Below are 21,357 nucleotides of genomic sequence, written 5' to 3'. Positions count from 1 at the left end.
CGACCACCATGGATAACAGGTGTTATAACCTGCAGGGCTCTGTGGTGGGCAGCAGAGTGCAGCAAAAAATAACTCTTTATAGCACTCCTAAGCTCGCACTTTCACCAAACTTCACTGACCATTCTGGTGAAGTGTGGTCAAATAACTATCACGACCCGCATGGCGTAGGGAGGCCCTCATTCTGCAGTGGATTGACAAATGACTGCACAAGTTCACAGATAATATTCAAAGTTCATCGACTGACACTCGACTAAAATACACTGGGACAGTGCAAAACTATAAATGAATTAATGATGAACGAAGGTGGTGATATGGTGGAAAAAGCCAATACCGACTTCGTGACTCTGAGCCAGCCACCTCTGCCATCTTTGGTTCAAATCCAGGCAGGGATCCAAGACCATCGACAGTGCTGAATTGGAGTGTATAGTATTTATGTCAGTCGAGTCGCCAGCAACTACACGAAACACTGCCGGAAACTTTGGCTGTTCACTTAATTCGGTCACATCTCAGCTCAGGGTCAGGACTGATATTGATAACAATTTGAGCAAAACGACATGGGAAAAACTACTTTTTACGGAGCATAAAGTTGGACAGTTTAATACAAAAAAAAAATCAACATTAACCGATACATTTTTGCACTGGGACATCCAGCCTCCAACGACGAGCACGCGCCCTGGGCGACGCGATGATGACGAGGGCTGACCGCGATGACATCACCGATCCAGTTTATTGGAAGTCTCTTGTGACCATAGGATTTAATTATGCAAACGTCGTGCGATTTGTACGCTATTTATCGCGTTTGTTTACTCAAATAAATAGTAGCCAGATTCATCGGTTATTTCAAGAGAGGATAGCTCTACAAAAGCGACATCCCATGCTGGGTAACAGAGGCCTACCCCAAGCAACTTTGGTGGTTGTTCTTCTGCATTGTCACCTTCTGGGGCTGTGCCTGACTTGTGCCGTAACACTGTGCTGACTTCGAGATTCAGAAGGAAGCTTTTATCTCTCGTGAGAATACTTCCGAAGAATAATAACAATAAGATAAGGAATACTAATAATAAAAAAACACTGTCAAAGCAAATATATGAGTTATTTAAAGGTGTTTCTATGTACGAGGAAATTATAAGCACTGACCTCTCTCCTACTATAATTCAGAGAGAGTTTCTAGAAGGCACCTTTATTAACAACTTTCACGGTCTCATCCACACACTTTCCACAGTAGCTCTGCCTAAACTGTACACAACACTAGCCGCCTAACACTGACGGCGCTGACTGAGATAGCCAACTACTCTCCTTCGTAGCGCAATGTCTAGCGGAGACGATATGCGACGACGGCGACGAGACCATTCCCAGAACCGGCAGCCTCGAGCTCCCCGCTCTCGGCTCCTTTTATGCTCCCAGCCTGGCTCCGACCTGACCGCGCCTCCCTTCTTGAACCCGCTATAAGGTTCCAGGGGCCTCCAGATGGGGTCCTCCGTGACCCTTACCCTAGTTCCTCCCCTCTGCCAACACACACCGTGCTCACGCTCACCGGCGTGTGTATTGTCTGTCCACCACAGCTGCCGCTGTTGTCCACCAGCCAGCGCTATGACATGACATATATATGAAGTGTGGACAACTAAAAAAAATACTAACACAATGGGGTGTACTCACAGATAGCAGGAAGGCATTCATCACATCATGCATACCATGTGACCACCACAATTTGCATATACAATGCTCTCAGCTGTGTGCTATGACGAAGGCCATTTCCAGAAAAGTTGCCGACTACACATAAAACAAATACTATTTTTATTTTAAGCCAGTGTTGTTGACGAGTGTGTTGATTTTTTGTTGTTGACTGTGCTTGGTGCACCACTGCCAACGCAGCAGCAATCACCAATTGACGTATTAAACTTGTCTTGTGTACTCAACAACACATACGACAGATTAGCACACCCCTTCAAACACGCACCATCACCTCCTGACACACTGGTCACAAAGGTATCAATTCCCTTTATTAATTGACAATTCTATTGGTAATCATATCCTCTCACAGCGCAAGATTGTTCTTATCGCCCGCAGTATTTGTCTTGTAAACTGCTTCATATGGAACGTTTAAACAGATATGATTCAAAAGCTATTAGCACCACAGATTTTTGAATACCTGGCAGGTACAAATAGTTGTCATTGGCATCCATACAATGTAAAATAACACACAGCAGTGGTCCGAGTACGAGGGCCGTGCCAAAAGCTTGTCGTCATAATGGAGACATCATTGAATTTCCGACAAAAATAGAAACGAGAAATCCAGCGCTTCTGCCAAACCCTGCCGATTTGGCACCATGTGAATCCTTCTTGTTTTCAAGATTTTAATAAAACACTCCGGCATCGCAGTTTTCACAACAAGAACGCCGGTGATACAGCAATGAAGGACTCACGGTCATCCGTGTCCAAGCATGGCGTAGAATGCTGCGCTTAAGGCACTGGCAGAATGCGGAAACATGCAGTAAGTTTGTCGCTCATTCGTACGGAAATGTTCTGCAGTCTTCCACTTCTGATACTAACATTAAATACTTTTAAGGACAGCCATTGTAGTTACAATGGGGAACAATGATTAGCACGGTTGGCTATGTGCGGTGCAAAAGAAGTTCAACACACATAATGCAATATGAATCCGGCTATCCGCGTTAAATTCCCGGCCAAGGTCAGCACAAGTGGCGGGTGCTATCTGAACCCATCCTGTACTTCACCTGCTGTTTTACCAAGCTGCACTGACCAGCAAGGTGATGTAAGGTAATCAATTAATTATTTAATTTTATTTATCAGTTAAAGCCCACTAAGCTGTATGCTCTTTCTAAGAGGTGACCTTGGCACATATGACAGCTCATCAAAGTGGCTTATATCATATATGGTTATTTATAGTAGCAGTCAAATAATTTTAACACGTTTCTAAATGTGGATGGAAAATCCACGCGACCACGGGGAGAGAGAACACGCAAACTCCAAATATACAGGCATTGTCAAGGATGGGATCAAACCCATGACATCCTGCTTACCAGGCGACTTAGATAACATTTCGTCACTGCAGCGCCCCCATGACCAACACAGCATTGGGGGTGGAGGTGGCCTATCAATCCAGGCAGTGGATTGACAAGGGGCTCTAAGTTACTCTTAATATATTGAAATTACATGGTCTATCAAGTTTTGCGTTGAATAGGGATCCGTCTGAATGATACAGCAATGTTTAACTCGACTATAACTTGCAGTCTTATACACACACTGCTGGATTATACTGGTATGGAAAGCCAATCGGGAGATAGACTGAAATTTTTTTTTAATCATGTGGAGAAATAGTATAGGATTCTGCTTACATAATATCGTTAACTTGAAGTTTCTCAACATTCCAGAAACTAAATCACCGCGTCGTCTGTCTCGAGAGGAGAATTGTGCAAACACGCTGGGAAAGCAACAGCTGTTGTTCAGCCACACGTGGCGGTCGCTTGAAAGGTGGCCAATGCACCAAAGCGCGCAGGGGGGTGCGACGGGTGGGCATGCGGATGGCAGGAAGCGGAATCAGACACTTTCGGCCGGTTTACCTGTCTGTCCTGTGCACATGGCTGTGCCGAGGTTGACCATGGGTTGATTTGCAAGCGCAAGAAGCGGTGGGCAGAGAAAGGAATAAGAGCAAGAATAAAAAAAATGGGGGGGACACGCAGAGAGAGGCATTTCAGATTTGCGTCGTCTCACCGAATGGGTTCCAATGCTGCGGCGACCGCGTTTGCCAACATGCGGCATGAAACTCAAGCTGCTGCTGCTGCGCATGCCGTGATTCACCAAATGCGGTGAAATGCAATGATTCACTAAACAAGGTGAAGAGCATGTGTGCTACATCAAATTGACACTAATAGCCTCTTGTAGCGTAACAAGCTCGTTTTATTACATAAACCAAGAAAATGGAATTAACTGCTACGGAGGAGAAAATGCATTCAGATAACTCTGTCAGTTGATGTGCAAAGTTAAAAAAGCAATGGCCACATTTGCCTTTGAGAATGGTGTTTATAGAGCTGCACTGCACGATGCTTGTCATAAACTCTAGCATAAATTAAAAAAAAACCCACATTGTGTTTTTTTCCCCTTCTGATCTGATTTATTATGTGTAGCGCTAGACAGCAAGGCGTCTCACAGACACGTCCCCTCAGAAGGCAGAAAGGGAAAAAAGTGGACACCGCAAAAGGCTCCTCGCTCCACAGAGCGAGGTCCTCGTTAACTCCTCTGGTGAACTTGTCCACACCAAGCTCAGCAGCCGCATTCGTGCACCCCAACAGCGACCCGTACGTAGATTCATGTGTGGCCGCAGCAATGGTGAGTGGTGCATTTACTCGAATTACCTATCTCAATTCACGCTTTTGATTCCGACAATTTTATACCGTACACCCGCCTGTATCTTCATATGTCCGTGTTCCCTGCATGTTTGTGTGTTTTTCGTTTATCGAACTGTCAGACTATCACTGTTCCTCAACGAACCAAGAGAGAGCCGATTTAGTTATATCTTTTACGACAAACCTAGCAAGTGATATTGATGTTGAAGACACATTTTAATTCGAACCGGAAAAAGTTAAATGTAAGCCCATGTTTTTAATTTGGCATTTCGGATAAGACACCAGTATTGACCATGATGAATCACAACATCAGTTTGTTTCTACCACGTGGTTATATAAATATTCACTGTGTTTTGGTTAATGGTCAATATTAACACCACCTAGAAATGAGAAGGTGAACACAGCAGGATCCAACCCACTGACTGACACATTGTTTAACAGAGTGAATGCATTGTCTCGTAAGTTACACAGCCACCCCAGGGGAGGCCATACTCACATACACTAAAATATTTGCTGTTTAGATTATCTGTGCAGAATTGACACATTGTTAATATCGAGCTGGTAGTCCCAACCAACGATGGCAAAAAACATACTAAAGTGCATCACTTTATTTGGAATATTCCAGCTATAAAAATATTGTAATTTTCTATTTCCACTCACATGAGGGAACAGTAGGGATTGTAAAAGGTGTTTCCGCCCCTTTGTGTGGAGAAATAAGCCAACTGAATTGACTTGGGAAATAGTTCCGTAATGTCATATTGCAGGGCCTGGTTTGTGAGAGATGTGAATGGAAATGCCTTCAACTTGGCAATTGGTTGTGATGATACACGTTTCGTTTCTGCAGGGCATCTGATTGTCATTCATTTAGTTTGGCACTCCCGCTTATATATATGATCCATGCTCTGCTTTTCTGTGACAGAGAAGGAAATATAATTTAAAGACAACCGCCACGTGGAGCAACTCACCTGCGAGCTGTGGCAAAGGAGAAGTGAGCCGGAGCGCTTGGTGAGAAGCTGCGTGGGCTGTCCAGAGGACTCCCTCCTGCACACACACAGACACAAAGATACCCCATATAGCCTTAACAGACGTTTGGGGCAAGTGCTGTTAGCGAGGTCCGAGAGAAGGGCCGGCACGGCACGCGAGGGGGGGGGGGAGGTCAGCACCACGCCCGGCCGCCTTTTTCTACCCCAGTGGCGATGTTTACACACCGCACCAGGTGCTTATTTGAGGCTAATTCGACCTAGGGGAGGTCCAGGACCTGTAAAGACAATCGTCACTGGCGTTGGCCGTGAGCAGAAATCGAACTCGGGTCACTGGGTTCGTAGTACAACACGCGGAGTTGTTTCACTCCCGCTCCCCACACACACACACACAGAGGATAAAACACACGCATGTAAGCATTACATGCATTATTGCGTGTCAGTTAGCCCCTGAGCTAAGGCGGTCCGTCGGTACCATTTGGGGTGGTAGATAGTACCAGTGTCCACCATGGGCAGTATCCACATGGGCAGAATCCTTAAGGTGAATGACATCCGTTTAATAGAGACACTTTATTTTTGTATTCCGTACATGCCGGGTAAAGATGCGACATTGAGCCAACGTTGCAATGCGGTTGGAACCGCTGGGCCAACGTTCCCACGTTTAGTGGGTGCATTGCACAGCGTACGTTTTCTTTTCCGACAACATTATTCGCTATCAAACGTATTACTATGGTATCGTTTCCATGATCTTTTCTCATAAAAAAGCAACCTGTGAACTTGCTATCATACATATTTGTGATCGAGAGATCTACAGATAAAATACTCCCACCAAAATAACTGTTGGCAGCTGCCATCCTAGGGTGGCTCCGATCACCATGTTTTGGATACTGCATTGGCAGTGGTGCATAAACACAAACAATGACAAACTCACATGAAAGGATACAAATGTATAATAGGAGACGTTTCAGGCAATGGTCCTTCAATGTGCTTTGAAGAAGGGTAATTGCCCAAATCGTCACCTATTACATATATTTTGTTACGTGTTATGGCAGTGTTATTGACGAATTTGCTAAATATTACAGTACACACCGCACCAGTAAATGTATCGTGGACGTCTCTTGTACTGTACGTAGCCAACCGTGTTAATCAGAGGTGCGGGGGAAGGACAAAAATCAGGGGTGCGGGGGAAGTACAGTGATGATGATGATAAACTGTAGTAGAAGTCTGAACATGGCACACTGTGGTATAAATCCTCCTGCAGCTAATAAGACAGAAACGGTAAGGCCATTTTGCCTCACTGATTATCCACAGCCAGAAAATGGCCAATTGATTTTGTGCTCAATTCCAGATGTTTTTCGGAAGATACAACCCAAGCAAAGATTAGAGTTAGGCACAGCAGGCTGTCCAACAAGAGTCTCCTTAACGAGAAGAAGGAAAGGACATTGAAGTTATGGTCAAGTGCGTCATTATGGTCCTCTAGTGATGTCACTGTGACGTCACTTCGCTTATGTTCAACAGAATATTGAGACGGCTAATACGATGGAGTGCCTGACGCCGATTCCATTTTCTTTCAAACTCATATCGGACACCACGGGATACGCATGTCACAAACCACTGTTATCCATAAAACAAAGGGGTGGGGAACCGAGGGCCTTCGAGTCACACACGGCCCACTAGTTCATTTCATATGGCCACATGGCCGCACGAGGCCTGCCATCCCGAAAACAGCCCGCAAACGATAATAATCCATCACTGGACGCACATTAGCTGCACTAACCAGATAATAGAGGGGTAAAGTTTGGACATGGCAACGCCGCGTTTTTAATCTCAGCAATACTCAGTCATTCTGTCACTCCAAGGGGCCTCCTTAATTGGATAACGCCAAGGCGTGTGTTCATGCGTTGGCTAAACCACAAATTTTTGAAATTCCCCTTCAGCCCTGAGCGAGGAAAAGGTTCGCCCACCCCCTGCTTGTAAAAACGGAGCCACACGAGGTCACCAGTCAAGCAGCGGAGCCGTGTCATGGGGCTGCGGACCCAACGCCTCTGAAGACAAACGACCGCCACTCGGCATTAAGCCGAGCGCTCTGGAACTAATTCACGTCGGAGACGGGTAAACGTGAAGAACGCGATTAGGCTCTGGCATTTTGACAAAGGGCGGACTCTTTTTATTTCATTACATCCTGGGGGGAGGGGGGGCGCGGCGGAAACATTACGTACCGATGCCCTGGTACAAATGAACTTTTCTTCAAAGTGTGGAAAAGTAGGCCATGCATAAGATAACCATTTGTGCACAAATGACAATGTGAGATTAGTTTCACATTGTTAACATTTTGAGCTAACTACATTCAAGTTGAAAAGAAATCTGTTGAGTCTCGGTGTATCGGTGCGGGGTGATTCTGAAGCTGGTGGGCATGAAAAAGCCTGCCAGTTTGACGCCCGCCATCTACTTCAGTACAGTACACATAGCACAACCTAATGATCCGTGGCGTTGTGGTGAAATGTTTGCATATTGGCTGCTTATCTCGTTTGTTGCTTAAATTCCCCACAATGAGATGAATAATTATTTTGTTAAAGGGACAGGATCCTTGTGATAACATTTGGCAGTTCACCAGCATTGAATCAAGCGAGCCTGACTCTGCTGATGAAACACTGTACACGTTGAAACCGGTCCAGCTTTGCGTGTATTGAATCAATGCTGCTGAAATTATATGCTTCCAAAAGGCCGTGGGGCCGATGGGTTGTGTACGAAACAATATATGAATAAACATATTCTGTGCATCAGTCACTGACACTCAATGTACTCTATGATTGACAGCTTGGCTCAGACAGAGGCCGTGATGTTACTCAAAGGCCACACAACAGCAATTATTTATTTATGAGGCCAGTCAATCATCCCCCCTCTGCCCCAAGCAGTCAGCAACAGCTTTATCCAGCCCTCAAACCTATATAATTTCAGAGCCAATAACTTCAATAACCACGAGCACCTCAACTAAGCCCCTTCAGAGGCTGTCCATCACAGGCCTTTGCACAGAGGGCGCTATCACATTTTCACAGAGACACCATCTGTGCACGCAAGGCGTCAAGAGCCGCGACCCCCCCCCCCCCGTGCCACACGCTCACACTCCTAAACTTCCCCCGCGATGTGCCCGCAGCTGCCGTCATGGCAGGCAGACAGATACGCATCGGTAAAAGATTAACCCAACCTTCTCCTAGTCTACATTTCATGGGCTATTTTATCACCCCGGGGTTACTGTTTACAGGACCAAATCAATCCTGTAAAATATTAAGTTACTTCCAGTTGGAAGATAAATTATGGCGGGGGGGGGGGGCAATGTGCTATAGTTTTTTTAGCCATTTCATGATATAGTTGTGTGGGTTTGTGTAAATGTGTCGTAAACCCACCTCCACCCGACACCAGCTAATGGGCAGGGTTTGTCACGTGAACAGAACCTACCACTCAGTTACTACTTCAGCACACTGGTGTGCACACTTGGGTGTGAAGTAGAAACAACGTGGCACACGTTCGAGAGAGAGCCTACGTTGTAAATTAGCAAGACAATTGCTTCGTCGGCAAGCAAACGATAAAATTGTTCATAATAAAAGTGTTTGGGTTATATCGCGTTATTTATAAATGTGTCGTAACCCTCCACCACCCGACACGGCCAAACAGTAAAAAAATGTGTCACGTTTACAAAGGACAAATAGTTCACTACTTTAGCCCACCGGTATGTTGAAGAGTGAATCAACATCATTTAAAATTTGAGTAGGACGTTTCGCTGGTAATTACATCCAGCTTCATCGGGCGATTTGCCAGAATGGTGAGGCTTCTCCTCTTGCTCCCGGTCTTAAATAGAGCAGCAGCACCAGCAGGGTGACGTCATCATTCGGGTGGTGGAGGGTTACGACACATTTATAAAAACGCGATCCAACCCAAAAACCTTAATTATGAATAATATTGGTCGCGAAAGCCTACGTGTTAAACTGATTAAATTGTGTTGCGGTTCCACTTGCTTTGGCAAATACGTTCAGAAGATCAACTCTTGAGGGTGGCTGGGAGGCTCAGAGGGCTAACGCCGTGTCACAGCACTGAGCCTGTATCAAGGATCTGAAGCTGAGCAAACCAACTGTGACGAAACCAAGTTCTTAAGTGTCACAAGTTGATGCGCAAAAACACCCATCATATTAAAGTTGGTTTTAACTTAAGCCACGATATTTACCGTCTCTGACAATCTACAAAGATATTGGTTTGTCTGCTACGCAATTAACTTCTCTAGAGCAGGGCACGTGAGAAGGTGTAGTAGAGGCAAGTGAAGTGACTCCGAAGTTGGAAATCCACAAACAGTCACGAATGAAATGCAAGATAAATATTTTAAGACATGGGCTATTTAGCGCTCCGATTTTTTCAAATTGTGCTGTGTGTTGTTCACCAAGAAAGTCCAAAGTTTTGCTCCACGTACTGGGAGCTTCTTTGGGAACTGAACTGAAGAAGCTTCCAGGACGTGGAGCGAAACATCGGACATCACAATGCGCAACGCACGGCACGACCCGAAAACACACCGGAGAGCTGTAACAGCGCGGCCGCAAAAACCTAAAGTGTAGGTTTAGGGATATGGGTGTTTTGAGTTGCATCTTCTTTAAAGTGTCTGCCGCAGATACACTGCCAGATTCAGTGGTTGCTCAGTGTACTGGGGGCCTTTGGAATTCAGTTTAGAGAAGTAGAGGAGGCATTAACCTGATGACTCTGCAAGTTGTGCTCAGTAAACTAACAATGGCTCTCTGGTTCTCTGGCCTTGGCAATCACCTTCTGCTGATAAAAAAGTATTCCACTAATGTGGCAGCCCAAATGGATTTCTGCCTAAATGACCTCATTCTTGTTAATTTTACAGCGATCAACATTTTTATATGGAAAGTGCCAACTTGCTGGCACCGGGGGCAAGAAATTGCCACCCACTTTGGGCATCTCATTATGTAACTCGTTCTGAGCTGTATAATTTTTTTTTTCATTGCACGGGTGTGAGGGGGATTTACTCTACTATGGTGTTTACGCACTCTACTGAGGTCATATGCAACATCACGTTCCATCTCCTCGATCCGAAACGTTTAGAATATTCGGTCAGAAATTGACGTGGCACAATTACGGCGAGACAACTGGCCGGGCTTAGGTAGGTGGCTAGACATTCATTAAAATAAAGAGCTGTGCATTGAGACCACGATGTGCTTTGAAAGAAAATACTGAAGGAATCGTAACGAACAAAGCTGGTGCAATGGATTAAAAAACACTGACAACACTAGGAAAAATAGCCACGCAATAGTATAATGCATTACAGTTCCGGCTATAATGTAACACTAAGAATTGTATAAAGCGACAATTTTTAACTAATTTCAAACACCATTTCAAATATCATTACTGGAAGTCATCCTAAATTGTATTATTTTTTGAAAAATGTAATGCTAAAGTCTGGGTTTTTGCAACTGTGCTGTAAAACTCCATCTTCAGTTCAGGAAATATTTAGTTCCTTACTCTTTGGTTCTTTCGGTAAAGTCACGACGTTTCGATCGCCACACAAGCAATCGTCTTCAGCTGGGAGAGAGAAACAGGCTGCTGAAATAAGTCCTTATATTGATTTGAAGCTTTCGTGACTGCAGGAGTCCAGAAGGAGCTCCCCCCAGCACTTGTAGCGAACTGTCGGACATCATCCTGAACAACGTGCGGTGCAGCGTGAAAACGCATCAGTCGATTGCTACCGGGCGGCAGGGTGGTGGCGCAGTGGTAACACTCATGCCCCGCAGAGAGAAGGACCTGGGTTCGATTCTTACTCAGGTGCCTTTGTGTCTGGAATTTCTATGTTCTCCCCCTGTTTGGTGTGGGTTCTCTCAGGGTTCTCCTGTTTCCTCCCAGAGCTACAGAAAACCACAATGTAACTGATGTTGGCCAAACATCTCAATGCAAAAAATTACCTCCGAATTACTCAATTTGGATTAAACACAACAGTAGCAACATCGCCCCTACTGGGAAAACTTGGCAAGACCCTCCTAAAAAAAGTCTTGAGACTCAGTAAGGATTTCCCTGGGTAGACAACCGTAACAATAATTATTAATTGCCAGCAAAGCATTGTTACATTATGTTGATATCACCGATGTTAAAATGGCTGATGATTTGCTTTCTGTTAAAAAGTTAAATTTACAGCCAGGCTTGAGGAGAGATTGACACTGTTGGATAGATACGTACAACATAACGAATCGCATTTGGCTGCCATCTGGTAAGATAAGGCTCGGCAAATTGAATTGATATTATCAAAGTAATGCACGTTGATTCAGCTTCGGGTCTGCACTCGCTGTTGGTGAGATTAGCTATTAGAAAAGCAACGACAAAGCATGACAATCAATCCACCCAATTTCATGATGTCTGCTTTTGCTAATTTTTTGGGGGGGAGGGGAAAATCTTTTCTCTAACATTGGATTTTCTAATACATCAATATGAACTTAAACTATAAAATAAATAAATATGCATGTACAGCGGCACATTCTACATGCGCACAAGTCATTGCTGGTAAAAAACAATGACTGACAGTAAGAAAAACCTTAGTATGAAATATAAGACTAGGTTGTAGCCTTTCTGGCAATAAAAAAAGATGTTAAGATGTTCAAACACCAAATAGAAAACTTTTGCATACTTTGATACTGGCAAAAAAAAGATCCCATAATATAGGAAAAACCTTGTTAATAGAACATTCAGTGTAAATTCCCTGCATTGTGAAAAGTGTTGAATTTCCTGCAGATAAGTCTCTCCCTTGTTGGCTTGTGTGGCAGCGTTTGCACCACAACCGAAGGCTTAAGGTCGGTCACCTCACAGCCAGTTATGACTTAAACTGTTCAAGTCATAAGTCATAACTGGCTGTGATGTTTCCATCCTACCTGCCGATGTTAGCAGTTATTTCCGACTCTCCGAGTTGCATTCCTCGATGTGGCGGTGGCTCCATTGACATGCTAATCTTTCACGACACAACGGCCAGCCCAAAAGCTTTGGGTGCCCTCGATCTTCCTTCTCTAACCCCGCCCACTTACCCTTGGGCTGCACCCATCTCAGGCCTATATAACACCCTGCTTCAGCAGTTATCTAGTTAGATTTTTTTTCACCTGAGGACGATTGCTTGTGTTGCGATCGAAACGTCGAGATTTTTTATTTTTCTATCTACGTGACTTTACTGAAAGGCCCAAAGAGTATGAATTCCTGCAGTCACGAAAGCTTTAAGTCAAGATCTATCCTATACTACTGGACATCTGTGAAAAAATAGCTTATTGGACTCCTCCAGTGTCAATACAGATTCTGATTATTGCTTCATGCTCTCTAAAAATATAATTCTGAAGACACATGCAAATTGAAAAGCGCTACAGAAGCCATGCATAGACATGATTTTCCATCCTTGTTTTGTTCCATGAATGGCTGTGCCAGCTCAACAAGTTTGTGGGCTCACTTGGCGTTACGATAAAGCTGCAGCGATTTAATCGCACCAGAAATGTTTACAATGTGGGAAATTGTTTTTGTTGCTGGTGGGGTCTCGTTTAGTCAGCAGCTCAGCCAAAAAGGCAGTTGGGTGAAGAAAAAAAACAAGTGACTTATATGATAACATGAGAGGTTCCATGGAAGTAAAAAACAAATGAAGCAATGATCAGATTGTGTCAGGACTACGCACATTGTTCCTCTTCAAAACGTGGCTTGGTTTGACTTTCTGATGATAATGACACAGTCAACAGTGAAACTGTGAAAATGAAATAGTGTTAACAACACTGGCTTGAGTACTCGTGTAATGCCTGGCTTCCTTAGGCGGCCATTGACACGTTCCTTGCATGTGAACTCCATGGCATGACTGGCCATGGGATGGACTTCACCACGTATAATGTGTGTTGTCGGCTGAGGCCAAGTCAGCCAGAGTATTTGATGGTCCTGTTTTGAACGTCGGGGCATTTTTCTCTGTTTTATGTTTACAAAAAAAGACAATGTAAAAAGCAGTTTTTTTGAGAAACACAACTGCCAAGCTCCACACAAATATATTATTACAGACCTACTCGTTACACCTTCCCCTACAGTTAGAATCTTATTGCCGAGATGGTAGGTGATTCATCAACCATGCTTTCCAAGTGACTCGAATAGAATGTGTGCATCACCATCATAGTTTGGTCATGATTCAGTGGAATTGGTTTGGCGGTTCTTTAAACTTGGGGTGCAGCGGAGTTTGACTTCCGGCAATGGCTATTACCAGTGGTTGAGTAATATCTGAACCGCTCCTGGACCCCCGAGCACTGACCAGTGTGGCGATGCATGGTCAAACAACCCCCAAGACCGAAATGCATAGGCAGGCATTTATCCAGAAGTAGACTAACAAATGGCAGTAAATTATTGTACATTATAAGACACATTCATGAGATGAGAGCTCATTGTTGTTGGTTTGTTCAAGCCGCTAGTATATTTAGAAAAGCAACTTCAACGATAATTCATTTACAGAAATCTACTGCCAGTTCTTGCGGGCAGACTTCAACTGATAATGAATAACAAACCGCTGTGCCTCCTCCCACGTTAATCACAGACTCTTTGGCGCCTTGACCCAGACAGCGATCCGCGCATGCCAACACGCGTGCATTTGCCGCTCTTACCAGTGTGTCCACCCGGCAGTGGGGAGTGAGGCCTCGGAAGGGTGGGTGACGTGTTGGTCACAATCAGGCTCTTCCTGTTGCTCGTGCGGCAACTGAAAACACAGAGCAGAGAAACACGCACATGGGTTTTGAGTCACCGGTTCGTATGACCGAAACGCACCACGACCACGAAACATATTCTTGCGGATATGTTTTGATGTAAGCAAAGGAATTGTGTGTACCGGGATGATCTGCAGGAAGGTATGAAACTGTGAAATGATTTGTGAGTGGGTTTTGGGTAGGTGGGTTGTGGATAGGTGGGTTGGTGGGTAAGGGAGGTAATGTAAGCAAGTAGGTCTGTGGGCATCCTTTATGCAAAGCAATTGAGAACCCATTGAGACAATACGTTTGTTTTGCGAGATAGACGTTGAGAAATTGCAAGGTGAATTGCAGGTGCCAGGGTCGAAGGAACAGCATTAGTATTGGAGTGAAAAAGAGAGAACGTGTCAGAACCCTGCTACCAGAAATAGAGGTACTTAATGAAGACACATTTTGAAAAGTTAACAATACTCTTTAGTTTGAAATAACATTAATATTACAGATTCCATAACACTGCAAGACTGTGAAGATGTTACATGTAATTATTTATTCTAAAAAATACATTAATTTGAATATTTTTCTGGGAAGCACACCTTTTGATTTGTAATATAACACTAAAAACGAAACAAAAAATGTATTTTACCAGGTAAGGCCCACTGAGTTAAATAGCTCTTTTTAAGAAGCAACCTGGACGCAAATGATAGCTTAACGAAGTGGTTTATATTCTGAAAGCATGTTTCTAAATGTGGAGGGAAAAACCAGAGGCCCCAAAGAAATTTCCAAGCGACCACGGGGAGAGACAACGCAAGCTCCAAATATACAGCAGGCGTCAGGGTCGGGATCGAACCCACAACCTCCTGCATACCAGGCGAGGGAGTTAACATCTCGCCATCAATATGTTGATAATTAAAATTGTCATCATTGGCTGTATCAACTTCTCAATCAACTCGACAAATATTCATAAACACACTGGTGACAATTACTTAAACCACATCCTGTTAACTTGGCTTTTCAATCACAAGATGCTAATATGGCTTGTGTTAAGGGTTATGCTTGAGTGCAGGGTGCATTGCAAAATAGCATGAGGATAATGACCATGATGATGACCATGATGATGACCATGATGATGACGAAAGACGTGGTACACCGAGTACATGACTAAATTAATGAGTGATCAAAAATGGTGAGACAGCACGATGCTTTCATGGAAGTGCATGTCAAAACATGACATCATCTACTACTCTGTTCTCATCTTACTCAACTCCCCTCCGCGCACTCTCCGACCTCTCCTCTCTCAAGAATCAGAATTTTTAAGTCTGGAGGAAGCTCTTTTTCACAGATGTCCAGTATGGGCAGACTTTCAAACAAAGTCCACAGTCATCATCCGCTCAGTGGGAGGTCGCTCATTCTCCCCTGCTGCCCCGAGTGTAGGAATCTTTCCAGGCTCAAGATCTTCTTGTTTCTGTACAGCATCTTGAGATGTGATTGTATATAGATACTGTATAAATCACAATAATAATAACATTGTAGGGACAACCCCCTCCCTAGAATGCAGAACAGACTTTACATAAACGTGTCCCTAACAAATTACGCAATTAATGAGCAGTTCATTTTCACAGGATAGAAAATCGTCAATGTTTCAAGGGTTTTTTTGTTTAACCTGGTGAGAACTCAAGAGACCAGGATAGTCTCATTTGAGGCCAGGACAGTCTAATTTGAAACCAGGATAGAGTCTCATTTGCAAAATTACGAACATGCAAAAACATATTTAATAGAGAGATAAATTCATGTCATTATTATTCTGTAAACAAGTATGATAATTAAAATAATGTTGCATTTCAACTCCACAAAGAGCAAAAAGAATCGCAGACGAGGATTTTCCACGAGCCTCTTCCAACGTCCTACAGCCGACCTCATGTGTGCATAGTGTGGCACGGCAGTCTTGCCAGCCAGCCTGGGACCGTTTCTCTTGGCACAGTCGAGCACGTCACTTCTCAACGGTGAGAGAATGTGCTTTCACCTCACTAATGCATTCGCCAGTGGAATGAGACACGCTGATCATTCATTTGTAAATACTCCCTTAGAGGAACATTTCAGCTCCTGATAAATCCCAGAGAGAATGTAAATGACTGGTTAATCCAATGTTAAGCCAACAGTGTAAAGTATTTTTGTATAAATTACTGTTATATGTGTGTACAACCCCCAAATATACGGTAGAGTGGTTAGGGCAACAACCACTCCAGGATAAATGGTTTTCGACCATTGCGCAAACACAGAATACCATTGAGTGTTTTATCCGGAAATCAATCTGATTCATAACAGACTCTCCGTTCTCCTCTCGTGACAGAGTACAAACACAATCAACCCATAGGAAGCGGTCAGACACGTCAGGGTGCGAGAATACTCAACCGTCATACGTTTCCACATGAGTAGGTCTTGCGGGAGTCACAAAAAACTATTTAGTTTGTTTAAAAACATTTAAAGCAACGGCCATCCATCGCTGCGTCCGCCGTGTGTGCATTAAACGAGTTGGAGGAGCAGCATCGCAACAGCACAATGCGTTACGTAGCCCCAGCAATACAGGTTTAGATAATGGCCACAATGCACAACTGCAGTGGGCAAACAGGCATCTGAAGCCGGTCTGGGCCTTCCCAATGTAAGTTCAGCGAGATATTCGCAAAGCTCGTGTGACCACCAGCGCTGCCGACACACAAAAGGCGGATGGACGTGCGTGGTGCTGGCCCCACCGTATCCTCACTTCGTGCCGGCCTTAATCGGCACTAGCTGCTGTGACGGCATCCTAACATCCTGTACAAAGCTAAACATGGGGATTTCTTTGTCTGCCGGGACAGGGCTTAATGAAGTCACCGCTGAATCACCGAGAGTAAATGCTTCGATTGGGAAAGAAAAAAAAACACAGAGGGCGGAGGATCCTTTTTTACATAACAGCCCCCGCCAACTTGGATGGCGAATTAACAACGCGCCAGATGGCGACGACTGTTTCCATCCCCATCCGCCGCTCGCTGGGCGATGCCGGCTGAATTAGCCATGTGTGAGGTGATTGCGTTGCTCCGCCGTTGATGTGCAGACGCTGGAATGAGACTAAATTTGTGCGCGCGTGGAAACGCACCGCGCTGCGGGAGAGATTTTTCAGACAGAAGGCCAATTTGCCCATCAGAAAAAAAATCAAAGAACCACTTCAACGTGCAGATGTGACAAGGCAGAAGGGATATTACTGCGTACGCTCACGTGGTTGTGCTTCCCAGCTCTCTCTTTGGGAACTGAAGAAGCATGTGGAGGAAAACGTCGGACATTATCACAGAGAGATGAAGTGATAGACGATCCCAGCTGGGAAGCACAAAGTGTGCCAACTCCTTTGAAGTGAACATTAAAGACTCGGTGACATTATTTGAAAGAGAAGGCCATTGTGTGCAATTCCACATAAATATTTAACTTACTTATCAGGACATTATTTTTTACCAAGAAAATGTATGTCCTTAAGTAGCTAAAGAGTATAATCTGTCACCTAGTTAAATGACAATAAATTCAGGAGTGAATGATGCACGAGGAGCAGGAAGGCAGACCCCACATGTGTAGGTAACATCTTAGGAAGAGTAAAAAGAGCTTAGGGTCACAGGTAGGGTTGAGTGCCAACCCACACTTTTTTTCTTTTACCAGGTAAGGCCCACTGAGCTGAATAGATCCTTTTCAGAAGTGACCTGGCACAAATGATAGCTCAACAAAGTGGCTTTTATGGAAATTTAAAGCAGCCAAATACTGTAAAAGCATGTTTCTAAATGTGGAGGGAAAAACCGGAGGACCCGGAGAAAAATCTACGCGACCATGGAGAGAGACATGCAAACTCCAAATATACAGATGTCAGGATTGGGATCGAACCCACGACCTCCTGCATACCAGGCGAGGGAGTTAACATATCACCACCACGGCACCCACACTGATTTGCATAGAGTGAAACTTTGACTTTGCCTTGAACCACAAATACTAATACAACCGTCTTGGTGCCTACACCAAACAATTGGGAAGAAAAAAATATATTCCATAAGAGCACGTTGGGGATAACTCCTCTTTGCCAAAAACGTCACGTTTCATCGCGACACGCACACGCGCGCAGCGTGGCCTGCGAATATCTGGCGATTTCCCCATGCCCCCACATGAGCAAATCCGCACGCCGGGGCCCGACGACGCGGGGGACCGTAATCGCTCGTCTCCAGCTGGCCTCTGGCTGCCAGCCGCCGGCGCCTCAACCACGGGCTGCAGGCGGCACACACCACCACAGGATGTGGGGGTTATTTTGTTCCTCAACAATTCTATTTCGGTGGCTTTTATCTCAGTGGACGGCGAAACACTGTCACGTGTGGGTAAATTGAAAAGAAAGTCGGTGCTTGTAAAGTCGTCACCAAATTGGGAGATCAAAATCTCAAGCAGCTCAGGACAGCTTTGGCGAATAAGTTTGCCCGCAATGCCGGGCTCTTCCTGCGTTTGCCAGCGGGTATCCACTCGAGATGAAACCACGTTATCAAGGGGAGCAACTTTTATTGCCTCAGCCTAGTCATCAACACACTGGCATACAGGTCCGAGAGATATTTATTTCATAAATACACGAGGTGAAGGGTGGAGTGGTGGCACAATGGTTGACGCATTGCACGACGAAACAGACGATCCGATTTCGATTCCCAGCCATGGATAACAGCAGTGGCGAGCGATATCTAAACAGGTCCTGGAGCCTTCCCCCCTTTCGCCACTGACCAGTGTGGTGAAGTATGATCGTATAACCTTCATGAATGACACTGTGTGCCAAGGCTTTCATCCAGCGCCAAATGGCTATGTACATATCAGATGACTAACATTCGACAAATAACTATTTACAGAGCATAGAGTGGTGCCACCTACTGTCGGGCTGAGAGTCATATTGAATCAAACCGAAATGCAGTTGTGTAGTGTCATCTTCCAGGGCTGCTTTCAGCCATGACACTTGAGGCTTTGCTCCCAGGAAACAGTTATCGAAATGTTTCTTTGCATTAAGTCACGGCTACAACAGACCAGACGATTTACCATGGGAGCTTTAAAAAAATCGATAAAGCAGCTTGCAATGTCAAACCTTTGCTTTAATGCTTGAAATCTTTTCACTAACTGCATGACTGCTTGTGAGCAGCATGGTTAGCCAAGCAAGAAAATTATTGGAAATTAAATTCAAAACCCACCCACTTTTGTGTATTTAGACTTCTGAGACAAACATTTTAAGAAGTCGAAAAGTCGGTGTAAATTTTAAATCGTGTAAAAATATAGAATGCAAAAAACACACACGTGCAGCATACACCATTCTGCCAATCAGATTGTACAGGCTATTTTCATTCATTAGGCCCTTTGAATGCATAATATGGCATAACACTGCTTTGTAATTGGCACAGACGGGTAGGCGAACATGACTCGCGAGAGGCAAGATTTGCATGCGTTTTGCGATCATTAGCATTGGTGGTCATGCTTTTGATAAAGACTTGCTACTGCATTACTTGCTAACACTGGGCAACAGCCACTGGGGTTGTGTGTGCTGTTAATGGCAATGCGCGGTGCACAGTACTTCTCTTGGCTGATGCAAGTGTTTCCAATTCCAAAGAGCTGTTTATTCCCATTAAAGAAATCTGGAAAATACATGGGATTAAAATGTATGCTTCCTTTACAAAGAAAATCACCAATGACGAGAATAAAATATGTACCTGTCCTTGTATATATATTTTTTAATGCATTAAGGATACAGTGATTAACAAAGGGCCTATGGGAAAATCACCCGGAATGCGCTCTTTCTCGGCCGAGATCAGCATGCAAGCAGAGTTAAGCCTGGATAGTGCTCGGATGGATAACCACTCTGTATAACAGGTGTCAAAGTCTGCGTGCGGCGCTATGTTGTGGGCAACAAGAGGACAGTGTAGTAAAATGTATTGTCCTACTGTACTTCTACGCTCCCATGCCTATGCTCCCCATCTTCGCCTACCTCCACTGAGCTGCACGATGATGTAAGGTCAAACATCCGTCATGATGGAAACGGAGGGGGGAGGCCCTCATCCAGCAGTGGATTGACAAACGGGCTGCTCTCGTACACATGCACAAGGACATGTGCAGCAATCACAGCCTGAGGTATTCTTAGTTTGATTTTCAGCACCGTGACCCAGACCCAAATTTAAGCTGCAAAAATCGCAAGGCGAACCCAGTGGGAACACAAACAGGGGAGGCTTTACGCGGGTTGAGTGGGCCCCTCTTTCGCCATTATGACACACCGGCGGCAACTTTAGACTTCTTTAGAATGGAGCTTAGTGGTCACTTGTTAAATGATGTGTATGATGATAAATGCAATGGCTAAGTAACCATTTTGCATAGAGGGAAAGCGTGCAACACCAGTTGTCAGGGCATCATTTTTGCCAGATTTAGTCAAGTCTGCTACCCAGAAGATATATTTCTACACCCAGCACACCACATCGAGTATACCGATTGGTATGGCTTTGTCTACTAGATGCGTGCCTACTTCAGCCTACCAGTGTCCCAAAAGCCTGAATTGTTGCTGTTGATGAATATGTTGAGAACGACGATGTGTTTGGCATCGCCTATTCCGACCAAAAGCCACAATGTAGTGTCATCACAGATAACTCCTCCAAGCGACAAAAAACAAATATTGGTGATCTTGTCTCATTATTGCTATTACATGTGCAGTCATTTTTTTAGTAAATCCGCTGCTGAATGAGGGCCTCCCAACTCTCTGCAAGTCGCCGAGGTTATTTGACCATCCTAGATTCGAAGCTTGACCATACTTTTCCACCCTGGTCAGCACAGGTTGGTGAAGAGGCGTGGAGCGTACAGTACAACACGGATTTGACTGCATTGCCTTCTGATGACAATGTAGCCCAACAGCAGCCTATAACACCTGTTTCTTTAAATGCATGATTATCACCCGTGCAAAGACTACCGAAGCTGAACCATGCTTAGCTTCGGAGATCTGACGAGATCAGGCACATTCCGGCTGATTTGGTCATGGGTCACTGTCACCACAACTGTTTTCTTTTCAGACTTGTTTGTGCCGAGTGTGGGTTCTCACGAAATCACACACATGGTGTGCAGCTGCACCCAAAATGGGCCAGATCGGGCGAAATAAACACGAAAAACAAAATAATACCGACGTTTATTGAAATATATCGTGTGCCATTTCCGCTTTTGGATGCGTGGTGGAAGCTTCCTTGCCCCATGACATAGAAAAAAAACACGAGGCCAAACAGC

At 44.6% G+C, this 21,357-nt stretch overlaps 1 protein-coding gene across 1 annotated transcript in view; it reads right to left on the bottom strand.

Annotated features, from left to right (window-relative positions):
* The window catches only part of MAST2 (microtubule associated serine/threonine kinase 2), a 293,497-nt gene that overhangs the window by 51,858 nt on the left and 220,282 nt on the right, over positions 1-21,357 (bottom strand). Inside the window, 2 exon segments of the mRNA XM_061567563.1 lie at positions 5,327-5,402; positions 13,996-14,087. Coding sequence (XP_061423547.1) covers positions 5,327-5,402; positions 13,996-14,087 — 168 coding nt within the window.

This window comes from Lethenteron reissneri, chromosome 39, assembly GCF_015708825.2.
Source record: "Lethenteron reissneri isolate LAM-NWPU_2019-01 chromosome 39, ASM1570882v1, whole genome shotgun sequence".
NCBI classification, from domain to species: Eukaryota; Metazoa; Chordata; class Hyperoartia; order Petromyzontiformes; family Petromyzontidae; genus Lethenteron; species Lethenteron reissneri.
The sequence above is the reverse complement of the archived record's forward strand: the minus strand, read 5'-3'. Positions and strand labels throughout refer to the sequence as shown.